The sequence below is a fragment of the Phalacrocorax aristotelis genome, chromosome 24 (genome assembly GCF_949628215.1).
Source record: "Phalacrocorax aristotelis chromosome 24, bGulAri2.1, whole genome shotgun sequence".
Lineage (NCBI taxonomy): Eukaryota > Metazoa > Chordata > Aves > Suliformes > Phalacrocoracidae > Phalacrocorax > Phalacrocorax aristotelis.
This window is the reverse complement of record NC_134299.1, coordinates 3,616,003-3,635,687: the sequence shown is the minus strand read 5'-3', so window position 1 is coordinate 3,635,687 and position 19,685 is coordinate 3,616,003. Positions and strand designations below refer to the sequence as shown.

General features: G+C 64.1%; 3 protein-coding genes across 5 annotated transcripts; 1 reads left to right on the top strand and 2 right to left on the bottom strand.

Annotated features, from left to right (window-relative positions):
- Nucleotides 1-739: 739 nt before the first annotated feature.
- On the bottom strand, nucleotides 740-9,265 carry PIWIL2 (piwi like RNA-mediated gene silencing 2). The gene is made up of 21 exons (XM_075117488.1): nucleotides 9,058-9,265; nucleotides 8,895-8,982; nucleotides 8,366-8,542; nucleotides 8,157-8,267; nucleotides 7,735-7,852; nucleotides 7,467-7,591; nucleotides 7,288-7,368; nucleotides 6,830-6,943; nucleotides 6,415-6,603; nucleotides 6,195-6,279; nucleotides 5,961-6,047; nucleotides 5,660-5,800; nucleotides 5,443-5,556; nucleotides 4,871-5,059; nucleotides 4,624-4,725; nucleotides 4,405-4,524; nucleotides 4,077-4,165; nucleotides 3,635-3,740; nucleotides 2,648-2,901; nucleotides 2,442-2,549; nucleotides 740-1,897 (listed from the first exon to the last, which is right to left on the bottom strand). Exons 1-21 carry the CDS (start codon nucleotides 9,263-9,265, stop codon nucleotides 1,741-1,743), a joined length of 2,763 nt encoding a protein of 920 aa, XP_074973589.1. The 3' UTR covers nucleotides 740-1,740.
- A 906-nt stretch (nucleotides 9,266-10,171) lies between these two features.
- Nucleotides 10,172-13,426, bottom strand: POLR3D (RNA polymerase III subunit D). 3 transcript variants are annotated; one of them, XM_075074550.1, is made up of 9 exons: nucleotides 13,354-13,426; nucleotides 12,693-12,870; nucleotides 12,362-12,405; nucleotides 12,042-12,193; nucleotides 11,822-11,949; nucleotides 11,576-11,747; nucleotides 11,224-11,477; nucleotides 10,979-11,131; nucleotides 10,172-10,677 (listed from the first exon to the last, which is right to left on the bottom strand). In XM_075074550.1, exons 2-9 carry the CDS (start codon nucleotides 12,855-12,857, stop codon nucleotides 10,555-10,557), a joined length of 1,191 nt encoding a protein of 396 aa, XP_074930651.1. In that variant the 5' UTR covers nucleotides 12,858-12,870; nucleotides 13,354-13,426; the 3' UTR covers nucleotides 10,172-10,554. The 3 variants fall into 3 exon arrangements, with proteins under 3 accessions (XP_074930651.1, XP_074930653.1, XP_074930652.1); XM_075074552.1 differs by having other exon boundaries at nucleotides 11,822-11,946; XM_075074551.1 differs by lacking the exon at nucleotides 13,354-13,426 and adding an exon at nucleotides 13,332-13,353.
- A 901-nt stretch (nucleotides 13,427-14,327) lies between these two features.
- Nucleotides 14,328-18,931, top strand: PHYHIP (phytanoyl-CoA 2-hydroxylase interacting protein). Its single transcript, XM_075117541.1, has 5 exons — nucleotides 14,328-14,499; nucleotides 15,893-16,076; nucleotides 16,849-17,023; nucleotides 17,229-17,346; nucleotides 17,471-18,931. The coding sequence occupies exons 2-5, from the start codon at nucleotides 15,912-15,914 to the stop codon at nucleotides 18,003-18,005; spliced, it is 993 nt and encodes a 330-aa protein (XP_074973642.1). The 5' UTR covers nucleotides 14,328-14,499; nucleotides 15,893-15,911; the 3' UTR covers nucleotides 18,006-18,931.
- Nucleotides 18,932-19,685: the final 754 nt, after the last annotated feature.

Below are 19,685 nucleotides of genomic sequence, written 5' to 3'. Positions count from 1 at the left end.
CGGGGGGACAGGGCACCCCTCAGACCCCCCCAGGCACCCCTTTGAGGGGACAGGGCACCCCACGGACCCCTCCTGGGGGAACAGGACACCGCTCAGACTCCCCCAGGCACCCCTTGGGAGCAGGGGGCACCCCTCAGACCCCTCCCAAGGCGACAGAGTACCAAACAGACCCCACTTGGGGGGCATGTGACACCCCAGGGCCCCCCTGGAGGGGACCAGAGGGGGGATCCAGGGGGGCTGAGCCTGCCAGCCTCGCAGCCAGGAGCCATCGCGGCTCCCCTCCCCGTGCCAAGGAGCCAGCAAGGACAAGGCAGCCTTTCTCCCCGCCGGCAGCAGCGACGGCGCGATATAAAAAGGCGGTTGGTGGGAGGCCAGGCACATGGGGGGCCCGTCCGGCTGCCCTGAGCCAGCACCCCCACTTTGGCCCCAGCACCCCCCCAGGGGGCCAAGCTTCACCCTGCGCCAAAACACCCGCCCAGGCCAGGCAAAGGCTGCCAAAGTCCGCCAAATGAAAGGGATAAAAGCCGCTATCGGCGAGGGGCGACGGTGAATGATTAACCCAGGACACAGGGGACACGGTGACGGGTGCTGTGGCACCGTGTCACTGCTGCGTGTCCCCTCCTGTCCCCTCGATCCTGGGACCCCCCAGGAAAGATTGGGGGGGGGGGGGGGGGGAATCAGGACGTCCCCATGAGCACCCAGCCCCGTCGCCCACCATCACCCAGCCCCCACGACCAGGGAGTCAGCAACATTTTTATTGAAGTTAATGGCAAACTACAGATACAGAAAAAAAAATTTAAATATTTTCACCTTTTTTTTTTTTTTTTTTGCATAAAAAGGGAGGGGAGAGACTGGGAGGGCAGGGGGAGGCTCCTACCGTACCCCCATCCCTGCTGGTGCCTGCACAAGGGGTGGGTCGGGGGCACACCGAGGTGGAATCCAGGTGATTTTGGGGATGCTCTCACAGCCCCCCCCTCCCCCCAAGAGCTTTGAGCTCAAAGGTCTCAAACATTCCTTGGCCATGGCAGAGAAACACCTGAAAAAGCTGAAAAGTCGAACACCTGGTTTTCTCTGGGGATAGGGACCTGCTCTCCCATCAGCCCAAGAGAATAATAAAAAAAATATATATAAAAAAATAAAGACTTCTTAGAAAACCAGTGACTTTTTAAGCACGCGACGATCAGCTGAACTGGAACGGGGTTTGTTAAACAGGAGCTCAAAAAGCAATGTAAAATTTCAAACTGACGGCTGTCTCGCTGGCAACGCAACAGATTGGGTGGGAAAAAAACCCAAAATCTTTGGGTTTTGCATCCAGCACCTGCACGGGGACGGGCAGGGATAAGCTGCAGCCTGCACTGCGGGAGCAGCGTCACCTTTGGGGCTCAATTTATTCAAACCCCTTTGCTGGGAGGACTGGAAACCAGTGGGCAGAGACGGGCAGTCCCGCAGCAGCAGCAGCGGGGTTTTGCTCCAGGGTCATTCCCATGGAGATGAATCCCGGGAGCCCGCAGCTCCAGGGCTCTGCTGCCACACTGGAGCGCTTCCAAGCAGCCTTTTAAAACAACAATAAAAATGAACCCAAGAAACCGTGGGCAGAAATAGATTAAAAGAAAGAAAAAGAAAAAAAAACCCACATACTTAAGGAAAGAAAGTCCCTCTTGCAGGAGACTCAACGGCAGCAGCTGGGGAGGGGCTGAACCCCAAAGCGAGCCCCTTCTCCCCCCGTCGCCAGCACGCCGGTTAAAGGAAGAAGAGCTTGTCGCAGAGCTGGGCGCTGGGCTCGTGGTGCAGGACCTGCCCCGAGAGGAAGGCCAGCTTGTGCGCGTACTTGCACGGGGCAGGGACCCGGACGGTGCCCGGCCAGTTCCAGTACAGGTGACAGAGCTTGAAAGTCAGCCTGGGGACGAGCGAGAGGAAAAAGGCGTCAGTGCTCCCTGCCATCCCGGCGCTTCGGGGCCGGACCCTTCGGCAGGTCAGCGCTGGCTGCGGCAGCTCTCTCGCTGCGAAGGCTGCAAGGCCAAACCTGCTCGCAGGGGTGTTTTCCTCCTGATTGCAGGAGTTAAAGGGCAGGCTCTGCCTGGGCACCGATAGCGGCTGATGGCATTAATTACCCGGGTGCTATCTGTGCCGGGTTTGCACCCGCAGCAGCTCTCCTGCGAGGCCACCGAGGCCAGCACTGGGTGACACAGATTTTTCTTTGTCACCCTCACAATTAATTCTTGCCCAGAGAGGAGGCAAGACAGATGCAATCCGCCTCCCCTCCCTCATCCGCTTCCCGATCCTCCCAGCTAACCCAGTACAAAGAGCAGACTCAGCCCGTTGCCCTCCCCCCTAGCTCCACGGGACTGTTTTGCAAAAATCCCCAGATCTGGGGGGGTCAGACACAGACCCCCACGCTGCGGAATGCTGAGAGGGGGGGGCTGTGGAAAGCCTGCCCTTACCTCTGCAGGTGCTCGCAGCTGAGGTTGGCCGTGTTCAGCAAGCAGATGTACCGCGTGGGGATGCTGCAGCCCTGGCGAGAGCGATGGGCCAACAAAAAGAAATCCTGCCTGAGAGGGAAGGAAGGGCGAGGGATTTGTTTTGGCACACAAGGGGTTTTTTTGCAGCTCTCCGGAAAGCAGCCGGCGTCGCTGCCGCTACCACTCACCAGTCCGAGCTGGTGACCGTGTGGTCGATGACCGTCCCTGGAGGAGGGGACGTGAATTGCTCTGCTGTGAAGGCGTAGAAATTGGTGCTGATTTGCTTTTGCACCACCATGACCACCATGCTGGGCTGGTAGTTCTCAAAGGTGTCGAAGCACTTCTGCATCTGCGGGATCTCATACTTGAGCACGGTGTCGAGCTGGCTGTCGGACACGCCGTCCCTGTACACAACTATCTTCTTGGGCAAGCAGTGGTTCATCTGGGGAAGGAGAAGGTGGAAGAGGTCACTCTTTTTAACCCCCCCAGGACTGGCTGGCAGGGGGAGATGCATGCCCTGGCAAGAAGCTGGGCACTAGATGCCCACCGGCTCTCCAGGGCGGACGACTCAGTGGTCTTGCAGCCTGTGAATTCAACCCATCACCCTCGAGCTTTGCAGAAAGCCCCTAACTACACTCAGCCCCAGCAAATGCATTTCAAAGCAAGTTTCAGGAGGGCTGGTAGGGCAGGGAGAAGCAGCGTTTGCATTAATTCTGCCCGCGGGTGTTTGGTGACCACCAAACTTCCAGTTTTCAGGGGTGTTTCTCCAGCACCCGCAGAAGGATGGAACAATCCCGAGACCGGGTCCCCGCTGCCAGCGGGCCCTGGCCCCGGCTCCATCACACGCTGCTTTTCTCATGCTGGGGACGTGGGACAGGAGGACAGGGCTCAGCAGTTCGACGCTGATACGGGCAGAGGCATAACGTGGCACTTCCCCCCAGTGCAAACTAATCCTCGAGGCAGGTTTGCACGTTTTGGAGATAAGGGTGAGCCTCCTGGGCTGCGCGCACGGCTGCGGGCGCCGCATCCAGTCCAAAGGCTGACAAGGATGTTTGCTCGCTCGCACGTAGTCGGGCCGACAGGTTCGGGGTGTTTTAACCCTTGCTTTGAGGAGATGTTAAACAATGAGGGTTTTTTTTTCCCCCAATAGCACCAGGCTGGGGATTCAGCCTCACCTCGTGGAAGCGCTGGAGGGCATCGGCCAGGCAGAGCCGCAGGCTGTCGGCGATCTCCTGGTGGGGCATCTGGAAGACCACCCTGGAGTACCACTTGGTGAGGACACTGGGGATGGAAGGAGGGGAATGCACATCAGGCACCCCACCTTGCCAGCCGAAGTCCACCGAGCCGTTGTGCAACCGAAATCGACCCCGGCTCGGCGCTCGTGGCACCTTTCCCGGCGACACGGTGCCGAGGGCGCGCCAAAGGTCGGCGCTGCCTGCGCCGGCGGCCAGTGACGCCCAACACAAACACGCTGGCGGAGACTTTGCTGAGCACAGCAGTTCGGGGTAGCATCAGCTTTCCCCCTTTCCTAGCAAAGGGATGCTGGTGAGGGACCCTCCCCTGCGTCCCCAGGGCGGAGAGGGAGGAGAAAGCCTTCCCTCCCGGGACATCACGTACTGATTCATGCTTGCCACGAAGCCGATGACGGAGCGCATCCCTTTGCTGCAGCCGTGGTAGATGTCCATGCCGACAACCATCAGCTGTTTCTGGGGGTGGGAAAAAAAAAGGCAGGTGGGAGTGAGGGATAAGTCAGACACCTCCAGGCTGCCCTGCCTGGATCCCTCCAGCTGCGAAGGACGTTGCACACACAAAACCGAGGCGCCACCCCCAGTTCTGCAGATGGTTCATCCGCATCCCCAGGGGGAAGCCCGTGACCATGACCGTTCACACCCTGGAGCTTGCAAACTCATCGCACGCATGTGCCGAGGGGTTTTGCCCGCCTTACCAGGGGGATGTCGACCCCCCAGAGCTCGCCACCCAGCTTGCAGTTCATCTGCAGCAGGACTTTCTGGACCACGCTCCTCATCTTGCCCGACTGGCCCATGAGGGACTGAGCATTGATGACCTGCAGGGGGAAAAAAAAAACCCACAAGGAAAAGCGAGGCTGGAGATGCTCACGGGCTCCCTGCGCCGGTGGTTGCCTTCCGCCGAGCCCCTCGCGTACCTGGGAGGGCACCGGTAACTGCACGCAGCACAGCTTCTTGATGGCCGCGTACAAATCCTCCCGGCTGCTGGAGATTATGCACAGGAGCAGCTGCACCTTGTCCTGCGGAGAAGCACAACACGGGAGGGCGATGCACGAGCATCGGATTCACGGGGATCCGAGAAAACCAACCGGCTCCACAGCCCTCCCCAGCAGACGCATTAACCCCATGCTAACCCGCGCTATCCCCCCGAGCCCCCTTCCTCACCTCGCTGCCCAAAACACTTCGGATGGTCTTGGCGTAGGTCTCGATGCGGTCGTCCTTCAGCTCCACCAAGGCGGGACGGCTGATGTGCATGCCGATGGGGCCGCAGACGCTCTCCATGGCAGCCACCAGATCCTTCGCCAGGCCCTGCAGTCGCTTCGGGTAAACCAGCAGCCAGTAATTCACGGCTATCTAGGAGGGAGGCAAGGACAGCCCTTGCCTTGGGGCCGTGGCTGCTGAACCAGGCAGCTCCCGGCCCTGCAGCACGCAGGGAAATTTGGGAGAGGGAAAGCGGCCCAAGAGCAACCTAAAGGGCACATGACAACATCCGATTCTGGCAGTCTGAAAGCCTTCAGTCGCTCCAAGAGGAGGTGGGAAAGCAGCCGCTGCGGCCACGTACCTCTACCCTCCTTCGGAAAAACAGGCTAAAGCCTAAAGCCAATATAAATAAGGGAAGGGTTTTAGCTCGAACAAGCTCAGACGGGAGCGGGACAGATGGCACGCCAGCACTAAGAAAACCCATCCCACTTTTCAAACAAGGGGATGTTGTTGCAAGGGCCGAGCCGGTGGCTCACCGCCGAAATGGAGGCTTCTCGTGTGACCTCTTTGTTCCAGGTCAGATCCTCGGCAGGGATGAAGGAGCTTTGCCGCAGGTTGATCCTCTCCGCGGGCAGGACTCGGCCCTGGGTCTAAACAGAGCAGAAACCCACGGCAGCTCCAGTGCCGCTGCAGTGCGGACATTGCCTCCGTTCCTGGGGGGGAGCTCAGAGCCTGGCCCCCCGCAGCCCTTACCCTGTGGATGTCTGGGTCCAGGCTGAGCCCCCAACGCATCAGCTCCCCCGAGGCCTCCGGGCTGTCGCTGATCCTGCGCAGGAGGCTGGTGAGACGCACGTAGTGCTGCCTGGGGCTCTGCAGCATCTCCCGCATCACGTCCTGCAGCGGGAAGGCACGGGAGGAGGTGGGCTGGGGAACCCCTGGGTGTGATGGGGTGCTCCAAGCTCTCCCCAGCAGCGGCTGGCTGGGACTCAGCTCTCCAGACTGGGCAACGCTGGCTCGGCTGAGCTGGGACCATCAGATGCAAACACGCTCTTACCTTCACCAGTCGACTGTCCTTCCTTATATCGGGGACCCCGGTCATGAAGGTGAGCTCTGGCACGAGCAGTACCATGTCCATCCGGCGCTGTGGGGAGCGGGACAGGCGCCATCAGCACCCCAAGGGGGTTGCAAGCCCCTGCCCTGCCAGTGGTGGGCAGGACAGGGGCTGGAGGAGCTGAGAAAAGACCACGTGTCCCAATTTCCCCTCCCCAAGTCTCTGTGCCTGGCTCACCTTCCCGTCTGGCATCTGTTTTTCCCTGGGCCTGTGGACAAGCAACGGTTGGTCCAGCTCCCTGATGGTGATCCCATAGGCTTTGCTGGAAAAACAGCAGGGAGTTGGCATCAGGTGAGACATTCCAGCTTCTGCTCACCCACCTCAGGACAGAGGCAGGCATCAAGCCCTTCCCCACAGACAGACACTAATCCCAAGGGATGCTCCAGCAGGTCCCTACCTGTAGTAGTCCATGAAGGTGATCTCCTCGCCACTGGCCAGGGTGAAACTGTCCCTCGGGGTCTTGTTCCAGTCGATGTCGTCGATGCGGTAGGTGCGGTTGTTGTAGCGGGTGATGACCACGTTGCCCACCAGCTGCTTGGTGCACTCGTCCTGGAAGCTGCTGACATTTTGCTTGTAGATGGTGTGCCTGTACCAGGGAGAGAGGGAGGAGGAGAGGCTCATGGTGACGCTCCCAGTCTGCACCACCCCAAAATTAAAACACCTTTTGCCAAATGGCACCGGTGGCCGTGGGCCCAGCGACCACTGCCGGCACTGCCATCGCCAAGAGCCAGCTCTGGGCGCACAGCTACTGGAAAACCACCCTCATCCCTTCAGCCCTGCAGAGCTCCCCAGGGCTTTTTCCTTTCTCTTACATGAAATTCAGGACGGAATCGCTGCGGATGACTTTGTGGATGGCGTCAACCAAGAGGAAGAGGCCGCCATCCTTCTTCCGGATGCTGACAGAGTATCCCGGCCAAATCTGCAGCCTGTGCCCAGAGGAGAAGATGCCCAACGGTGCCTGGGTTAAAGTCGGAGCCGCATGCACGGTGCTGCCAGAGGAGCCGGGCAGCCGTCCCGCTCACCAAGGAGCGCTCAAAACACACGGGGATTTATTTCCCAGCTGGCTGCCGGCTTTCAGCTAATAACCCCTGAACTGCACTGCAGAAACCAGGCGCTCTGAGGTCAGGCTAACCAGAGCTGGCTAAGAGAGCTGACCGGGCAAAGATTTCTGAATTTCCAGTGTCACGCCACTGCCGGGGGGACAGGGGCGTCCCCGTCTCGAAGTCATGCGCTTGGGCAGCAGCAGAAGGAAACCGTGTCCAACACCCACCTGTAATGCTGTAATATGGTGGCCTGGGAAGGTTCAAAGAAGTTTCTCCTAACAAGCTTCATGTCTAAGGTTCTCATCACCCTAGGAAAGCAAAATAAAAGCAGGATGGGCTCAGGCTCGGGGGGAGGAGGAGGAAGGTCTCCTCCCAGAGCTCGGGGAGGGTCTCTACCGTCCCTCACCTCCGGAAAACCACATTGTAAAAGGGGATGCAGAGATCTGAGCTGGGCTCGAGGACCTTGGTTATCTGGATGGTGATGGTAATCTCCTCTCCGCTGCTTTTCCTCTGAGCCTTCACACTGACCGGCTGCGGGGCGAGACGGTGCGTTAGCCAGGGTGGGAGGGATGCTCTCCCACCCACCGCATTGACTGGAGACCCAGGGGGGACATCCCCGCACCCCAAATTGGCCAGAACAACCTCGCCCTGGTGCATATCACGTTGCCTCTTACCTGGGGGAGCAGGATGGGCAGGTAAAGGATGGAGCCATCAAATGCGGTCACGTCCCCTGTCACTGCCCGGTGCTCCTTCAGCATGGCAAAGCGTGTGCTCCTGCACTCCACCTCGGGGCTGCCGGAGACACAGATGCATTAGTTACCGCCGCTGGCAAGTCCTCGGTCTTTTAACCCTCTTCTGCCCCTCAGTGAGACCCCACTCAGGACCCCAAAAACCCCACGAGGAGGAAAAGCCAGAGCTCGGTTGCTTTGCTGCCCTGCAGCAGCTCTGCCCGCAGGCACCGTGGCCGTGCCGGCCGCTCCATCTAGCGGCAACCAGGACAGAGGGAGGGAGGGAGAGACACAGAGGGCTCTGCCCAGGGGCACCCACCCTCCGAGGGGCTGCAGGGGAGCCCGGCCCCCTGTGCCCGCATTGATACCTGAAGGTAACGTGGTACTGGTAGATGGCATCATTCTGGCAGTGGATTTTAACCGAGTTCAGCCCCACGGTTAAGGGGGTTCCCTTCGCCACTGGCTTTGTCCCTGGCACCCTAAGAGAGATGGGGCAGAGGCAGGGTGGCCAGCCGCAACCCCAGGCAGCACTTGGACCACAAAATGTGGGTCTGGGACTTGTTGATGCTTTACTTACGGTCTGCTGGCAGCCGGGGGGGACCCTGGGGTGGGTGCAGGTGGCAGGGAGGGCCGGGGTCCTGGTGGGTGCAGGCTGGGCGCAGCAGTGTGGGGCTTCCCGCGGGACAGCACAGCAGCATCTCTCCTGGGGGGGGCAGGCAGGGCGTCCCCTCTGCCTCGCCACAGGATCCTGGTTCTGCAGCATGGGCACAGGTGAGCCCTGGCATGCCAGGGCCATTCGGGCTGCAAACCCCCAGTGACAGCCCACCCCACCACCTTGGGGTGCAAGCCCCCACAGTGCCCCCCTACTCCACCATCTGGGTGCCCCCTGCTCATGCCGCACATGCAGCGGGTTCTCCCTGCCCAGAAACACCCAAAACACTGGGTTTTGGTGTCAAGCTGCCCGCAGCACCACGCCACCAAGGGAGGCGGCGTGAACACCGGCTTGGTCACACCAACGGCATCACTCACACAACATCCCGCAACCCACTGGGGATTAAACCATCAGAAGGGCTTGGCGCCAGGGAAGGGGGATGCGGGGGACTCACCGCTGGCACGTGGGGACCGCCACCACCCCCTCCTCCTCTGCTGGGCCAGGCCGTGCCAGAGCCTCTACCACGCCAGTAGCACCACGGCCTGCGGGAAGGAGAGGGGACGGTGGTGGCAGTTTGGGGCATCCTCCCCTACCCCCCCCCCGCTACAACCACCTACCGAGGGGCCAGTCCCCGGCCTCAAGGGAAGGGCAGGGCCGCTTGCCCAGGCCCAGCCCGCACAGCAGGGTGGATAGCGGGGCCAGGGAGGGCCGGGGGGCGGGCGGGGCGGGCTGGGGCGGGAGCTGGGCGCGGCCCGGTAGGCCCCTGGCCCTGCCCGGGAGAGCGGGCCCGGGGCCGGGCAGGCGGAAGGGCCGCGAGGGCTCCATGGCCGCCCCGTCGAGGCGGCGGCACCGAACCGACAGCCACGCCGCTCGCCCGCCTCACTGCGCAGGCGCGGCTCCGCCCACCCGCACCTCATTGGGCAACCGGCTGGTCACACCCCCTCGGGGGCGTGCCGCTCTTATAGGCGGGGCTTCAGCACCGAGGACAGCGCCCCGCTACGGGGGCGTGGCTATGCGGGGGGCGTGGCCGCGGGAGGGGGGCGTGGCCGCAGCGCTACGGGGTAAAATGGGGTGGGGGGCAACAAGAGAGGGACAAACGCTGCCCCAGCCCCTCTCTGCATAGGCTAATCAGTGCTCCCCTGCCCCACCCCACCCGCCAGGGATGTCTGGAGGGGAAGGGGGTGTGGAGCAAGGAGTTGGTTCTGTGATGGAGGATGGCAGGGGGATGCAGTTGCCCCCCACCCCCAGAAACAGGCAGCCTCCTGCCACCATGATGGGGATGCTGTAGCTGGCCACCATGCTGCAGCACAGCCCAGGGCCAACACTGGTCCCCAGGGCTAATACTGGGGCCAACACCAGGGAGGGGGATGTCCCCAGGGCCAACAGCAGGCCCTGAGGCTGGGTGGGGGATTGCCCAGGGCCTACCCTGGTCCCTGGGAGGGTGGAGGGGTCCCACACACCCTGCCACCTCCACACTGCTTCCTCAGGTCAGAGTGAAGAGATTCTCCTGGCTACCTGCCCCTCGGGGTGTTTGGCCCCCATGGTAGAGCCCTGGAGGGGTCAAAGGGGGGACAGGGTGGGGTGTTCTGCCTACCAAGCCCTGGCACCATACAGGGGGGCCCCTCCCCAAAGACATGGCCCTAAGTGCCAGCACCGAGCATGCCACACCAGGGCTAGGGCCAGAGGGGCTGGTGGCAACTGGCCAGGCTGGCAGAGGAGACGGCAGGAGACTGAGCAGCCCCACACAGGGGGAAAAGAGGTTTTTATTCCACATTTCTCCCCCCAGGTGTGTGTCCTGCTCTCCCCAGCATGTGCGCAGCTGCTGGGGAACTGGGGTGGGGTGGGGGACACCATGGTCCCGCACATCCAGAGATCTGTGAGGTGCAGGCAGCCACAACCCCTGCCTGTTTAGCACAGGGTCAGAGCCGGTGCCCGCAGCCCCAGTGCTGCTCCACTGCAGGGCCAGGAAGGAGGTCAGAGCTGCACCAGACACCTCTCCATGTCCCCAAGGCAAGGCTGGAGGGGGCAAGGGCAGAGCCGGGGCACTGCAGGGCCCCCAGGCTGCACAGGGACCGTCCCCATGGGCTGTGGGTGCGAGGCTGGGCCCCCCCGGGCTACCGGTGCCGGTGCTCCAGCAGAGCCTCAAAGTCCGGGGAACACACCAGCTTGTGCTTCACGTGGCCCAGGACAATCATCTCGCCCGTCCGGTTGTCCCCGATGCCGACAGACACCAGCTCCTTTTCCAGAGGAGAGAAATGCTCATGAGCACCCACTCCCACAGGAAAACCTTTAACTGTGGTGGGAGAAGGGCTGAAGTCCCTGCCCACTGTGGGGGGCTAAACCAGGAGAAGACATGCCCCCTGCTGCTACCCACACCCTGAGGACAAGAGCTGGGTCCTTCCCCACAACCGCTGCAGGGACAGGCTGCCAGCCCCATTCCCAGCATGACCCTGCTCCTCCCTGAGGACCACCAAGGGGCTCTCTTGTGGGGTTGCACCCCAAATCAGGTCCCCAGAACCCCCCCCTCAGCCCCCGTACCTGCAGAAAGGAGCAGGGGGTCCCCATGGTCACGTCCAGGGTCACCTTGCCCAGCACCAGCTGCACCTTCCCCGACTTGCGGATGAGCAGTTTCCCCACCTGCCCCTCGGGGAGGTCGGCCAGGGTGCAGGTATTCTCTGCCTGCTTCGCCTCCTGCCGAGGGACACCGCGGGACGGAGGGGGGGGGACTCACGTCACCCCGCTGACCCTCACCCCACCCCGCTTCCCACCCCCAGAGCCCCTACCTGACTCTTCTCCTGCTTCACCACAACCACTTGCCCTTCCTCGTTTTGCAGCTCCGTCTTGATGGGTTTGGTGTCCTGGGTGGGCGGCTGGCCGGGCAGCGTGTCGGGCAGCTGCAGGAAGAGCAGCTCCTCCTCGGCCGACAGGCTCAGCCGCTGCAGCAGCTCAGCCACTGAGACGTCCTGGGGGAACCCGGGGGGTCCTTTGGCTTGCGTTGGCTTGGGCGGGGGGTCCTCGTCGCACGGTTCTTCTTTCACTGCCGCCAGTGGCGAGAGGCAGCAGGTGGGCACAGGGGAGGGGGGCAGCCCCCCCCAGCCCCTGCCCACTGGGATCCCCCCCGCCACGCCAGCACACCTTTCACCGCTGGTGGGTCCAGCTCCATCTTCTCCTCCTTGGGGCCGGGCAGCCAGGGCTGGGCATCCTCCTGCTCCGCTGCCTCCTCCTTGAAAAGCCAGCCCGAGTGGGCCAGCGGCAGCTGCACCGGCTTGTTACGGATGTCGTTCTTCAGCCCCGGGTCATCGAGGAACTGCAGGGACGGGAGAGGGGACACTCAGCACCGGCCCACTGGCACCAAAGCCAACCCCCTGCCACCCCACTCACATCGTCTTTCTGCAGCATCCGCAAGATCTGCTTCGTCTCCTCATCTGTCTCTCTCTTCTCTTTCTTGATGTTGATGATGTGGGAAGGGCCAAAGTCGGACATGTCCACTGTCTTGTCCCAGGAGCCTGCTAGGGAGAGCGGAGCAGCCCTGGGGTGAGCCCTGAGCTGGGCAGGATGGCCCCGAGACCCCCCCTGGGGAAGGCGGGGCAGCTCCTGTTACCCTTCTTCTTCATCATTTCAGCAGGGCCCTGCTCAAAGATGGAGTGGGACTGGATAACCTCGGGTCGGCCCCGGCCCCGGCCGTGCCCATCGCGCTGTCGGTCCCGGTCCCGCTCCTTCTTCTCCTTCTTGACGGAGACATCCTCTCTGGGCCTGGGGAACGGGGAAGGTGGGCCGTCACCCCCACCCCTGCCTCCCCCCGCCCTCCTGGCAGCGGATCCCCATCTCAGAGCATGTTTTACCCACTGAGACCCCACTGTGAAGGTACCCGCTGGCAAAACCACCTCCACACCCCACGGAAATGCTTACGAGGCCACTTACTCTTCCTTGATCTTCCTGCTAATTATGTTGGGGGTGAAGGTTTTCTGCAAACGAGAGCAGAGGGACAAGTCACTGCACGAGCGGAGATAAGCAACAGAAACCAAACTGGCTGCAGGGCTGGAGGAGGCGGCTGGGGACCCGGCCACGTCCCGCACGGACCAGCTCCCTCACAGCACCCCAAAACCGCCCGGGCTCCCGCTCCTGTGGCCCCTCTTCGCACCCCACCTGCACTATGGGGGTCCCCAAGCACCCCTACACCAAGCGGTGGGGCAGGAGGCAGGGTCACCCCAAAAAGGGTGGGTTTTAGGGAGCCCTCGCCCAGGGTACTCACCTTCTTGACGCCTCCCAGGGTGAGGTCTCGGGAGCGGATGGAGGGCAGGCGCCCGGGGGTGAGGGGGGGGGCGGCTGGGCGCCTTCCGAGCAGCCCCCGTGCCCCGGGGAGCCCCGGGCGCAGGCTGCCCGGTGAGCCGGTGTCACCCGAGCCCCCCTCCGCCATCCTTGGCCTGGCCCTGTGGGGGAGACGGTCAGGGGTACCCGGCCGAGCGCCCACCCCAGGGGCTCAGCCCCCCCTGCACCCCCAAACAGGGCCCACGTGTATACCCCACCCCAGAGTGCTCACCCCTCACCACGCACCCCCCCGGGACCCTCTTGCACCCCCCTCCCCAGGAGGTTTAGCCCCCCTTGCACCCGAAAACAGGACCCACTTGCACCCTCCTCCCCAGGGGGTTTAGCCCCCCCTTGCGCCCCCAAACAGGGCCCACTCGTACCCCTTCCCCAAGGGGCTCAGCCCCCACCTTGCACCCCCCAGGATCCACTTGCACCCCCCTCCCCAGGGGTCTCATCCCCCCCTGCACTCCCAAACAGGGCCCACTCGCACCCGCCTCCCTAGGGTGCTCAGCCCCCTCGCACACCGCCCGGACCCCCTCGCACCCCCCCCCAGACGCTCCCCCACGCCCCCCCGTGTCCGTACACCGCGCCACGCCGCCCCTTACCCTCCCCAGGCAACCACCGGCTCGCTGCCCCACTGCGCATGCGCGCGGTGCGACCCCGACCTTCCCGGAAAGATGCTGCTGCCGCCATTTTTACTGAGGGCGAGCCAGGCCCGCTTATGAACCGCCATCTTTGTGCTTGGCATTGCCCAGCCCCATTGGGAAGGTGGCGGCGCCATCTTTGTGGCGGGCAGTGCCCGGCTCTTGGGACTGGGAACAGTGGGCAGCGAAGGGGGGGACACTGGGAATTGGAGGTAGTCATTCACCCCTTCATTTGAACCCTCCCCCCGGCTGTCTGGGCTGCAGCCACCCCCTAGGGTCCCCTGCAGCCCTGGGGGGGACCCAACCAGGCTACAACCCCATAGGGGAAGCGTACCTGGGCATCCCACGCACTCAGGGGTCTGGGCGGCAATGAGTTTTTTTGGGGTGATCACTGCCCACCCCCAAAAAAACTCACCCACCACCAGATAAAGTCATCCCCGACATCACCAGCAGCAAACCAGCAAGTCCTCCCACCTCTGGGCTTTGCACCCATATTTCCCACAGGGTTCACGCGTGGGTGCCAGCATCCCCCAGCAGCCAGTGCACCCAATTTTGGGGCTTGGGGGGGGTTGTCCCGGTTGTGCCGGGGGCGGTTTCCACCCCCGGCACAACCGGGACACCCTCCTCAAGCCCTAAAATAGGGGACTGAGGCAGGAGCTGCCCACCACCCCACCAACGACGCTGCACCCACGGCCACCCGCTCCCCTCGCAGGCAGCAGCAGGCAGGAGCAACGCTGCCTCCATCACCTGACGCCGTGCACAACCCGCCACCCGATTGGCAGAACACGTAGGGTTTTTCCCCCCCCCTCCCCATCCCTCCGAGCTGCTTAGATATTATTTCCCCCCCCCCCTCCTTTTTTTTTCTTTCCCCTCATTTTTTTTCCCTCCTCTGGAGGGTGTTTGCTATTTCCGAGCTGGCTGGGAGGATCCCAGTCGCAGCAGCCGCAGGCAGCAGCGCGGCATCGCCGGCTAACGCCGCCACCGTGTTCTCACCAGCATCCTCTGCCCTTGCCGCTCAGCTCAGCCCCACCGGGGCTGCCTGCCCTGCCTTGCCCTGCTGCCCTACCAGCATCCCACCGCATCCCGGCAGCCCCCCGGCACAGCCAGGTAAGGGCCTCACCAGCACCGTGCTACCGACAGCCGCGAGCCTGCAACCTCCCGATGGCATCGTCTAAGCCCTGGCAGGGGTCGCTTGGGGGACATGGGGTGTGTGGGGACATGGGGACACCCCGATATGGGGCATCACAGTCTGGCTGTAAAGCTCCTGGTGCAGGGCGAGACCCCCCACGCCAATGCCGGGCACAGCAATAGGGCGGCGGGCTGGCACGCCGTCCCCAAACCGGTGACCTTCTGCTCTGCCCGAGGGTGGTGGTGGTGGGGTGCACTTGGGGTGGCACCCGGCTTGGAGTGGGGGGCGTCCAGTGGCCGCCTGGCGCTGGGGTGCCTGTGGAGGCTGGGGGTGCGCGGTGCAGCTCGCCGCAGGGCTGCGGGGGTAAGCGAGCACCCTGCTGCGGGGTGCCAGCGTGTGCTGCGCCTGCCCGCCGGCACCCCTGGCTCTGCACGCTCAGCGGGGGTGCTGCCGTGGCCGTGGGTGGCCGTGGGAGCGTGCCCACGGGTGCCCACGCATGGGGTAGATGCTCCCATGGGTGCTGAGCGGTATTTGTGCCGGCACGGCGGTGTGTTTGCTGCGCAGCGTTGCGGGGGGTGGGTACGGATGAGCTCGGGTGTGGGTGGCCGTGGGCACGCGTGTGTGAGCCGCCGTGGGCGTGCACCCCTGCACGCGGGTGCCCGGCGGGCGGGGTGGGTGCGTTGGCAGCCCCACGGTGCCAGGGCTCGGACACGTGCCCGCCATGGCACTGCTGCTCCCTGCAGAGCTCGCACAAACCCGGGGTGCAGGGTGGGGTGCACCCACATTCCCCCCAACCTCCTTGATGCATCCCCTAGCTCCCATGTCCCTGGTGCCACCGACAGCACCCGCTGTGCCCATGCATCCCCCATCCCGGGGTGCAAAGCCCCCCGTGTGCCCACCCTAGAGAGCGGCTTCCCAGGGTGTAGGGGGTGAGCGCAGACATGGCCATGCGGAAACTGAGGCACGGAGCGGCCGTGGGCCAGGGCAAAGGCAGATCCAGCTTTTCCAGTGCCAGCCGCCTGCGTGCAACCCTCTCCTCTCCCAGCACTCCCTCCGCTCCCCTTGTTTTTCTTTCCCCACCCGGTGTTGAGCAAACCCCGAAACACCCACTGGCGGTGAGCCGGGGCCCCGCGGCATCCCGGGGGAGCGGCCGGGGCCCCCGCTCAGCCGATCGGGCTTGTTCCCAGCTTTCCCGCTGCCTGCTCCTGCCTGCGTTGCCTATTCCTGGCTGCCGGCCGCTTTTCCACCCCGGTGCCATCTGCTCCGCCGCGGGGGCCCCGGTGCGGGCGGCTGCCCGCCTGGCAGCTGCCGTTGTGGGCAGCGGGCGCCCCCGCCGCGCTCAGCACCCCACCACCCCTGCTCTGCCCGCAGGAGCTCAGCCCCTCCGGCCATGGAGCTGCTTTCCACCCCCAAAAATATCGAGATCAACAACATCACCTGCGATTCTTTCCGCATCTCCTGGGCCATGGAGAAGGGGGACCTGGAGAGGGTCACCCACTACTTCATCGACCTCAACAAGAAGGAGAATAAGAACTCCAACAAGTTCAAGCATCGGGTGAGCTGGGGGGGGGGTTGCAGGACCCCCCACCCGGGGAGAGGAGAGGGGGTTTTGGGGCAGGGAACAGGGTTATAACCCCCTCCAATGCTGATCTGGGGACAAATCCCCCCACGGGACAACAGCTGGCGGAGGGGACTGGGACAGGGACCGGGCTGCGACTGACCCCCCCGAGCCCCCGCGAGGGAACGGAGCCACAGACCACTCATGCCCTCCCTCCCCTTGAACGCAAGTCACTAATTCAGGACGTTTTTAGCAGAGCGGTTGCCAGGGTGATGCTATTTAATGTTTAACATTATTTTTTTTCTCCTCCCCAATAATAAGGGGGGGTTGGGGGGGTGGGTGGGATTTTTTTTTTTCCCCTGTGTCTCCCGACTTCAGCATCCGCCGTTGCCACAGAAACGGCTCTGCACTGCGGTGCTGCTCGGTGGCCTATTGACACGGCGAGATGCCGCCGGGAGCGGGGGGTCCCCAAGACCCCTCGGAGGGGACCCCTTGTCCCTGTCCCAGCAGCAGCTTTGCTGGGAGGTGTTTGGGGCTGGCGCGGGGAGGAGGGAGAGCTGCTGGGGCTGGAGCTGGGTGGGGGGCAGCAGGAGATACAGCAGCACGCTCTTTTGGGGGTGTCTCTGTACCGGACATACCCCAGCAGAGGCACCAGCGTGGATATTTTGCAGCGTGCGGTGCCCGGCAACATCCCCCTCAGCACCGGGCAGGGATGTGGGGATGGGGAGGGGGGGATGCCACCCTGCCTGACCCTCGCCCCTCGGCACAGGACGTCCCCACCAAGCTGGTGGCCAAGGCGGTGCCGCTGCCCATGACGGTGCGGGGACACTGGTTCCTGAGCCCCCGTACCGAGTACAGCGTCGCGGTGCAGACGGCCGTGAAGCAAAGTGACGGCGAGTACCTGGTGTCCGGCTGGAGCGAGACGGTGGAGTTTTGCACCGGGGGTGAGCGTGGCGGGGGTGGCCGAGCCGGCGCTGCCGGGGCCGGGAGCCGGGAGGACGGGGGCGATGCCGTGAGCTTGCACAAGCCGGGCCGGTTGGAGCGGCAGCTGATGAGTGGGAGGCGGGAGGTGCGGGGAACAGGAGCTGCGGGCAGGGTTGGGTGCCAGGGGGGATGGAGACGCCCTGATGTCCCCGTCCCTGTCCCCAGACTATGCCAAGGAGCACCTGGCCCAGCTGCAGGAGAAAGCAGAGCTCATCGCCGGCCGCATGCTGCGCTTCTCCGTCTTCTACCGCAACCAGCACAAGGAGTATTTCCAGCACGTCAGGTACCCCCGTCCCTGCTCCCCTCCCGGGGCCACCCGGTCCTCGCCGGGGCCGCGTCCCCTGACCCTACCTCTGTGTGTGTGTGTGTGTGTCCCTCCTCCTCCTCGCCCCGGTCCCCGCACGCAGGATGCACTGCGGGAACGTGATGAAGCCGTCGCTGAAGGACAACAGCGGCAGCCACGGCTCGCCCACCAGCGGCATGCTGCACGGCATCTTCTTCAGCTGCAACACCGAATTCAACACCGGGCAGCCCCCCCAGGACTCGCCCTACGGTCGTTACCGTTTCCAGATCCCGGCTCAGCGTCTCTTCAACCCCAACACCAACCTCTACTTCGCGGACTTCTACTGCATGTACACCGCCTACCACTACGTCGTCCTGGTCCTGGCACCCAAGGGTTCCTCGGGGGACCTCTTCTGCCGGGAGCGTCTACCCCAACTGGACATTTCCTCCAACAAGTTCCTGACGTGCTGCGTGGAGGAAGGCGAGCTGGTGTACCGCCATGCCCAGGACAGCATCCTGGAGGTCATATACACCGAGCCGGTGGACCTCAGCCTCGGCGTGCTGGGGGAGATCAGCGGGCACCAGCTGATGAGCCTCTCCACCGCCAACGCCAAAAAGGACCCCAGCTGCAAGACGTGCAACATCAGCGTGGGGCGTTAAGGGTGGGACGTGGGCAGGGCCGGGGAGGGGGATGGGTGCCTGCCATGGGGGCTTCTCCCACGGACGCTGCTGGGTGGAGGACCTGGATGGGTGCGGGGGACCCAGCTGGTGTAAATAGCGGCGTTGCCTGTGCCCCTGCCTGCTCGGGGAAGGAGCTGGCGGGATGCTCGCCCAGCATGGAGGCAGAGCCCGTGCCGCTCTGTACCCCAAAGGAGGAAGCCTTCATTTCCTGGACTGGCCGACCAGCATCATCCTCGCTGGCATGAGCCCCGTGCTCTGCCCTCTGCTGCGGGACCCCCTTCCCCTCCGCTGTCCCCCTCATCCCCCGGGTCCCCTGCGCCAGGGCTCGCCCCCCCCGCTGACGGCGCAGCTCCCGGGGAGCCCCGGCCCTGCCAACGGGGGCTGGGGCTCCCTGGCCACTCCAGGGGGTTTGGCGGAGAGGCTGGAAGCACCCCCCGGTTTTGAACTGCTCCCGGGAATGGAGGGGTGCTGGGGTAGGGACCCCCACTCCCGCCGGCGCTGCCTCGGCTTTGCAGTCGTGGTGCGCGTGTCCACAGTGGTGTGGGGGACGCCGGGGCGTCCCCCCCGTGTCGTGCAGCGCTGTGCCGTGTTCGCTCTCTGCTCTAGCCGTCGCTGTGCCACCCGAATCCCCGGCCCCGCGGCCCAGGAGGCAGCCGGAGGAGCCGGGGCGGGGGAGCGGAGCTGAGCCCCCTACCCCGTCCCCCTTTTCCCGCCGCCCCCCGCATGAGCCGTCGGCAGCATGGCGCTTGCGTGCCGGCCCCCGCGGGCTGCCCGCTCCCCGTCTCTGTGTACCCGATGCACGCTGTAACGGTAGAAAAGAACAACACCCCCCCCCCACAACCCCCCCCGCCCCGAGCATCCCTGTGCTGTGCTGGCGGTGTATCAATAAACTGTGTGCCGTCGCCACCGGCCGTGTCATGCGCCTCTGTCCCCCGCCGGGAACCAGGGAAGCGGTTCCAGACCCCGGTCCAGCTTGCGGTAGGGGGAGACAGGGCTGGGGGGGGGGACAGGGTGGCACAGAGGGATGCTACGGTAGCGAGGTGCACGGCCACGGGCACCCTGCTGCCCTCGCCAGCCCTGGGACAGCCACCAAAGCCTGGGTTTGGCACCTCCTCACCCATCACCGGGGCTGCAAATCCTTCTGGATGAAAAACCCTGGTGCCTATCACCGTCCCGTCTGGGCACAGCCCGCTCCAGCGCATCCCAGCCCCTGCCCAGGCAGCGCTTTCCACGCCGACACCATTGCATATCCCCAGCATCCCGCCACAAACGGGGTGAGGAGCATCCCCGTCACCCCACCAGCGACACCAGCAGCAAACACGGGGACGAAGGAAGGGACACAAAGCTGCCGAGGCACGAGGGAGCACGAGGCGGGCGCGGGGGCCCGTGCCGCAGCCCACCAGCCATCTGCCGCCGGCTTGCAGCGGGCGCGGGCGGACGGCGCGGCGTGGGGACGCGGCTGGAGCACGCGGTGGCTGCAGCACGCGGCGGCTGCGGCACGTGGCACCCACCCGCTCCGTGCCAGGGGAGGTGGTTTGCTCTGGGGCGACTCACCGGCTCGGCTGGGATGCTCTCCTGGGTGAGATACGGTGCAAAGAAGAGGTGTGGGGTGAGCACCTACCTGCAGAGCTGCCTGGGGGAGCAGGCGGCTGCCTGCAG

Bases quoted from the DNA above. Each gene is read 5' to 3' on its own strand.
- PIWIL2 (XM_075117488.1), bottom strand. From the start codon at position 9,265: ATGGAGCCCTCGCGGCCCTTCCGCCTGCCCGGCCCCGGGCCCGCTCTC. The intron at 8,268-8,365 runs GTAAGTAAAGCA...CATCTCTCTTAG, and splicing joins CCCCCGGCTGCCAGCAGACC to GGTGCCAGGGACAAAGCCAG. The intron at 2,550-2,647 runs GTGAGTGGTAGC...CTTCCCTCTCAG, and splicing joins ACGGTCACCAGCTCGGACTG to GCAGGATTTCTTTTTGTTGG.
- POLR3D (XM_075074550.1), bottom strand. From the start codon at position 12,857: ATGGCGGAGGGGGGCTCGGGTGACACCGGCTCACCGGGCAGCCTGCGC. The intron at 11,950-12,041 runs GTAACAGGAGCT...CGCTCTCCCTAG, and splicing joins TGAAATGATGAAGAAGAAGG to CAGGCTCCTGGGACAAGACA. The intron at 11,748-11,821 runs GTGAGTGGGGTG...CCGTCCCTGCAG, and splicing joins GGATGCTGCAGAAAGACGAT to TTCCTCGATGACCCGGGGCT.
- PHYHIP (XM_075117541.1), top strand. From the start codon at position 15,912: ATGGAGCTGCTTTCCACCCCCAAAAATATCGAGATCAACAACATCACC. The intron at 17,024-17,228 runs GTGAGCGTGGCG...CCCTGTCCCCAG, and splicing joins GGTGGAGTTTTGCACCGGGG to ACTATGCCAAGGAGCACCTG. The intron at 17,347-17,470 runs GTACCCCCGTCC...CCCCGCACGCAG, and splicing joins GAGTATTTCCAGCACGTCAG to GATGCACTGCGGGAACGTGA.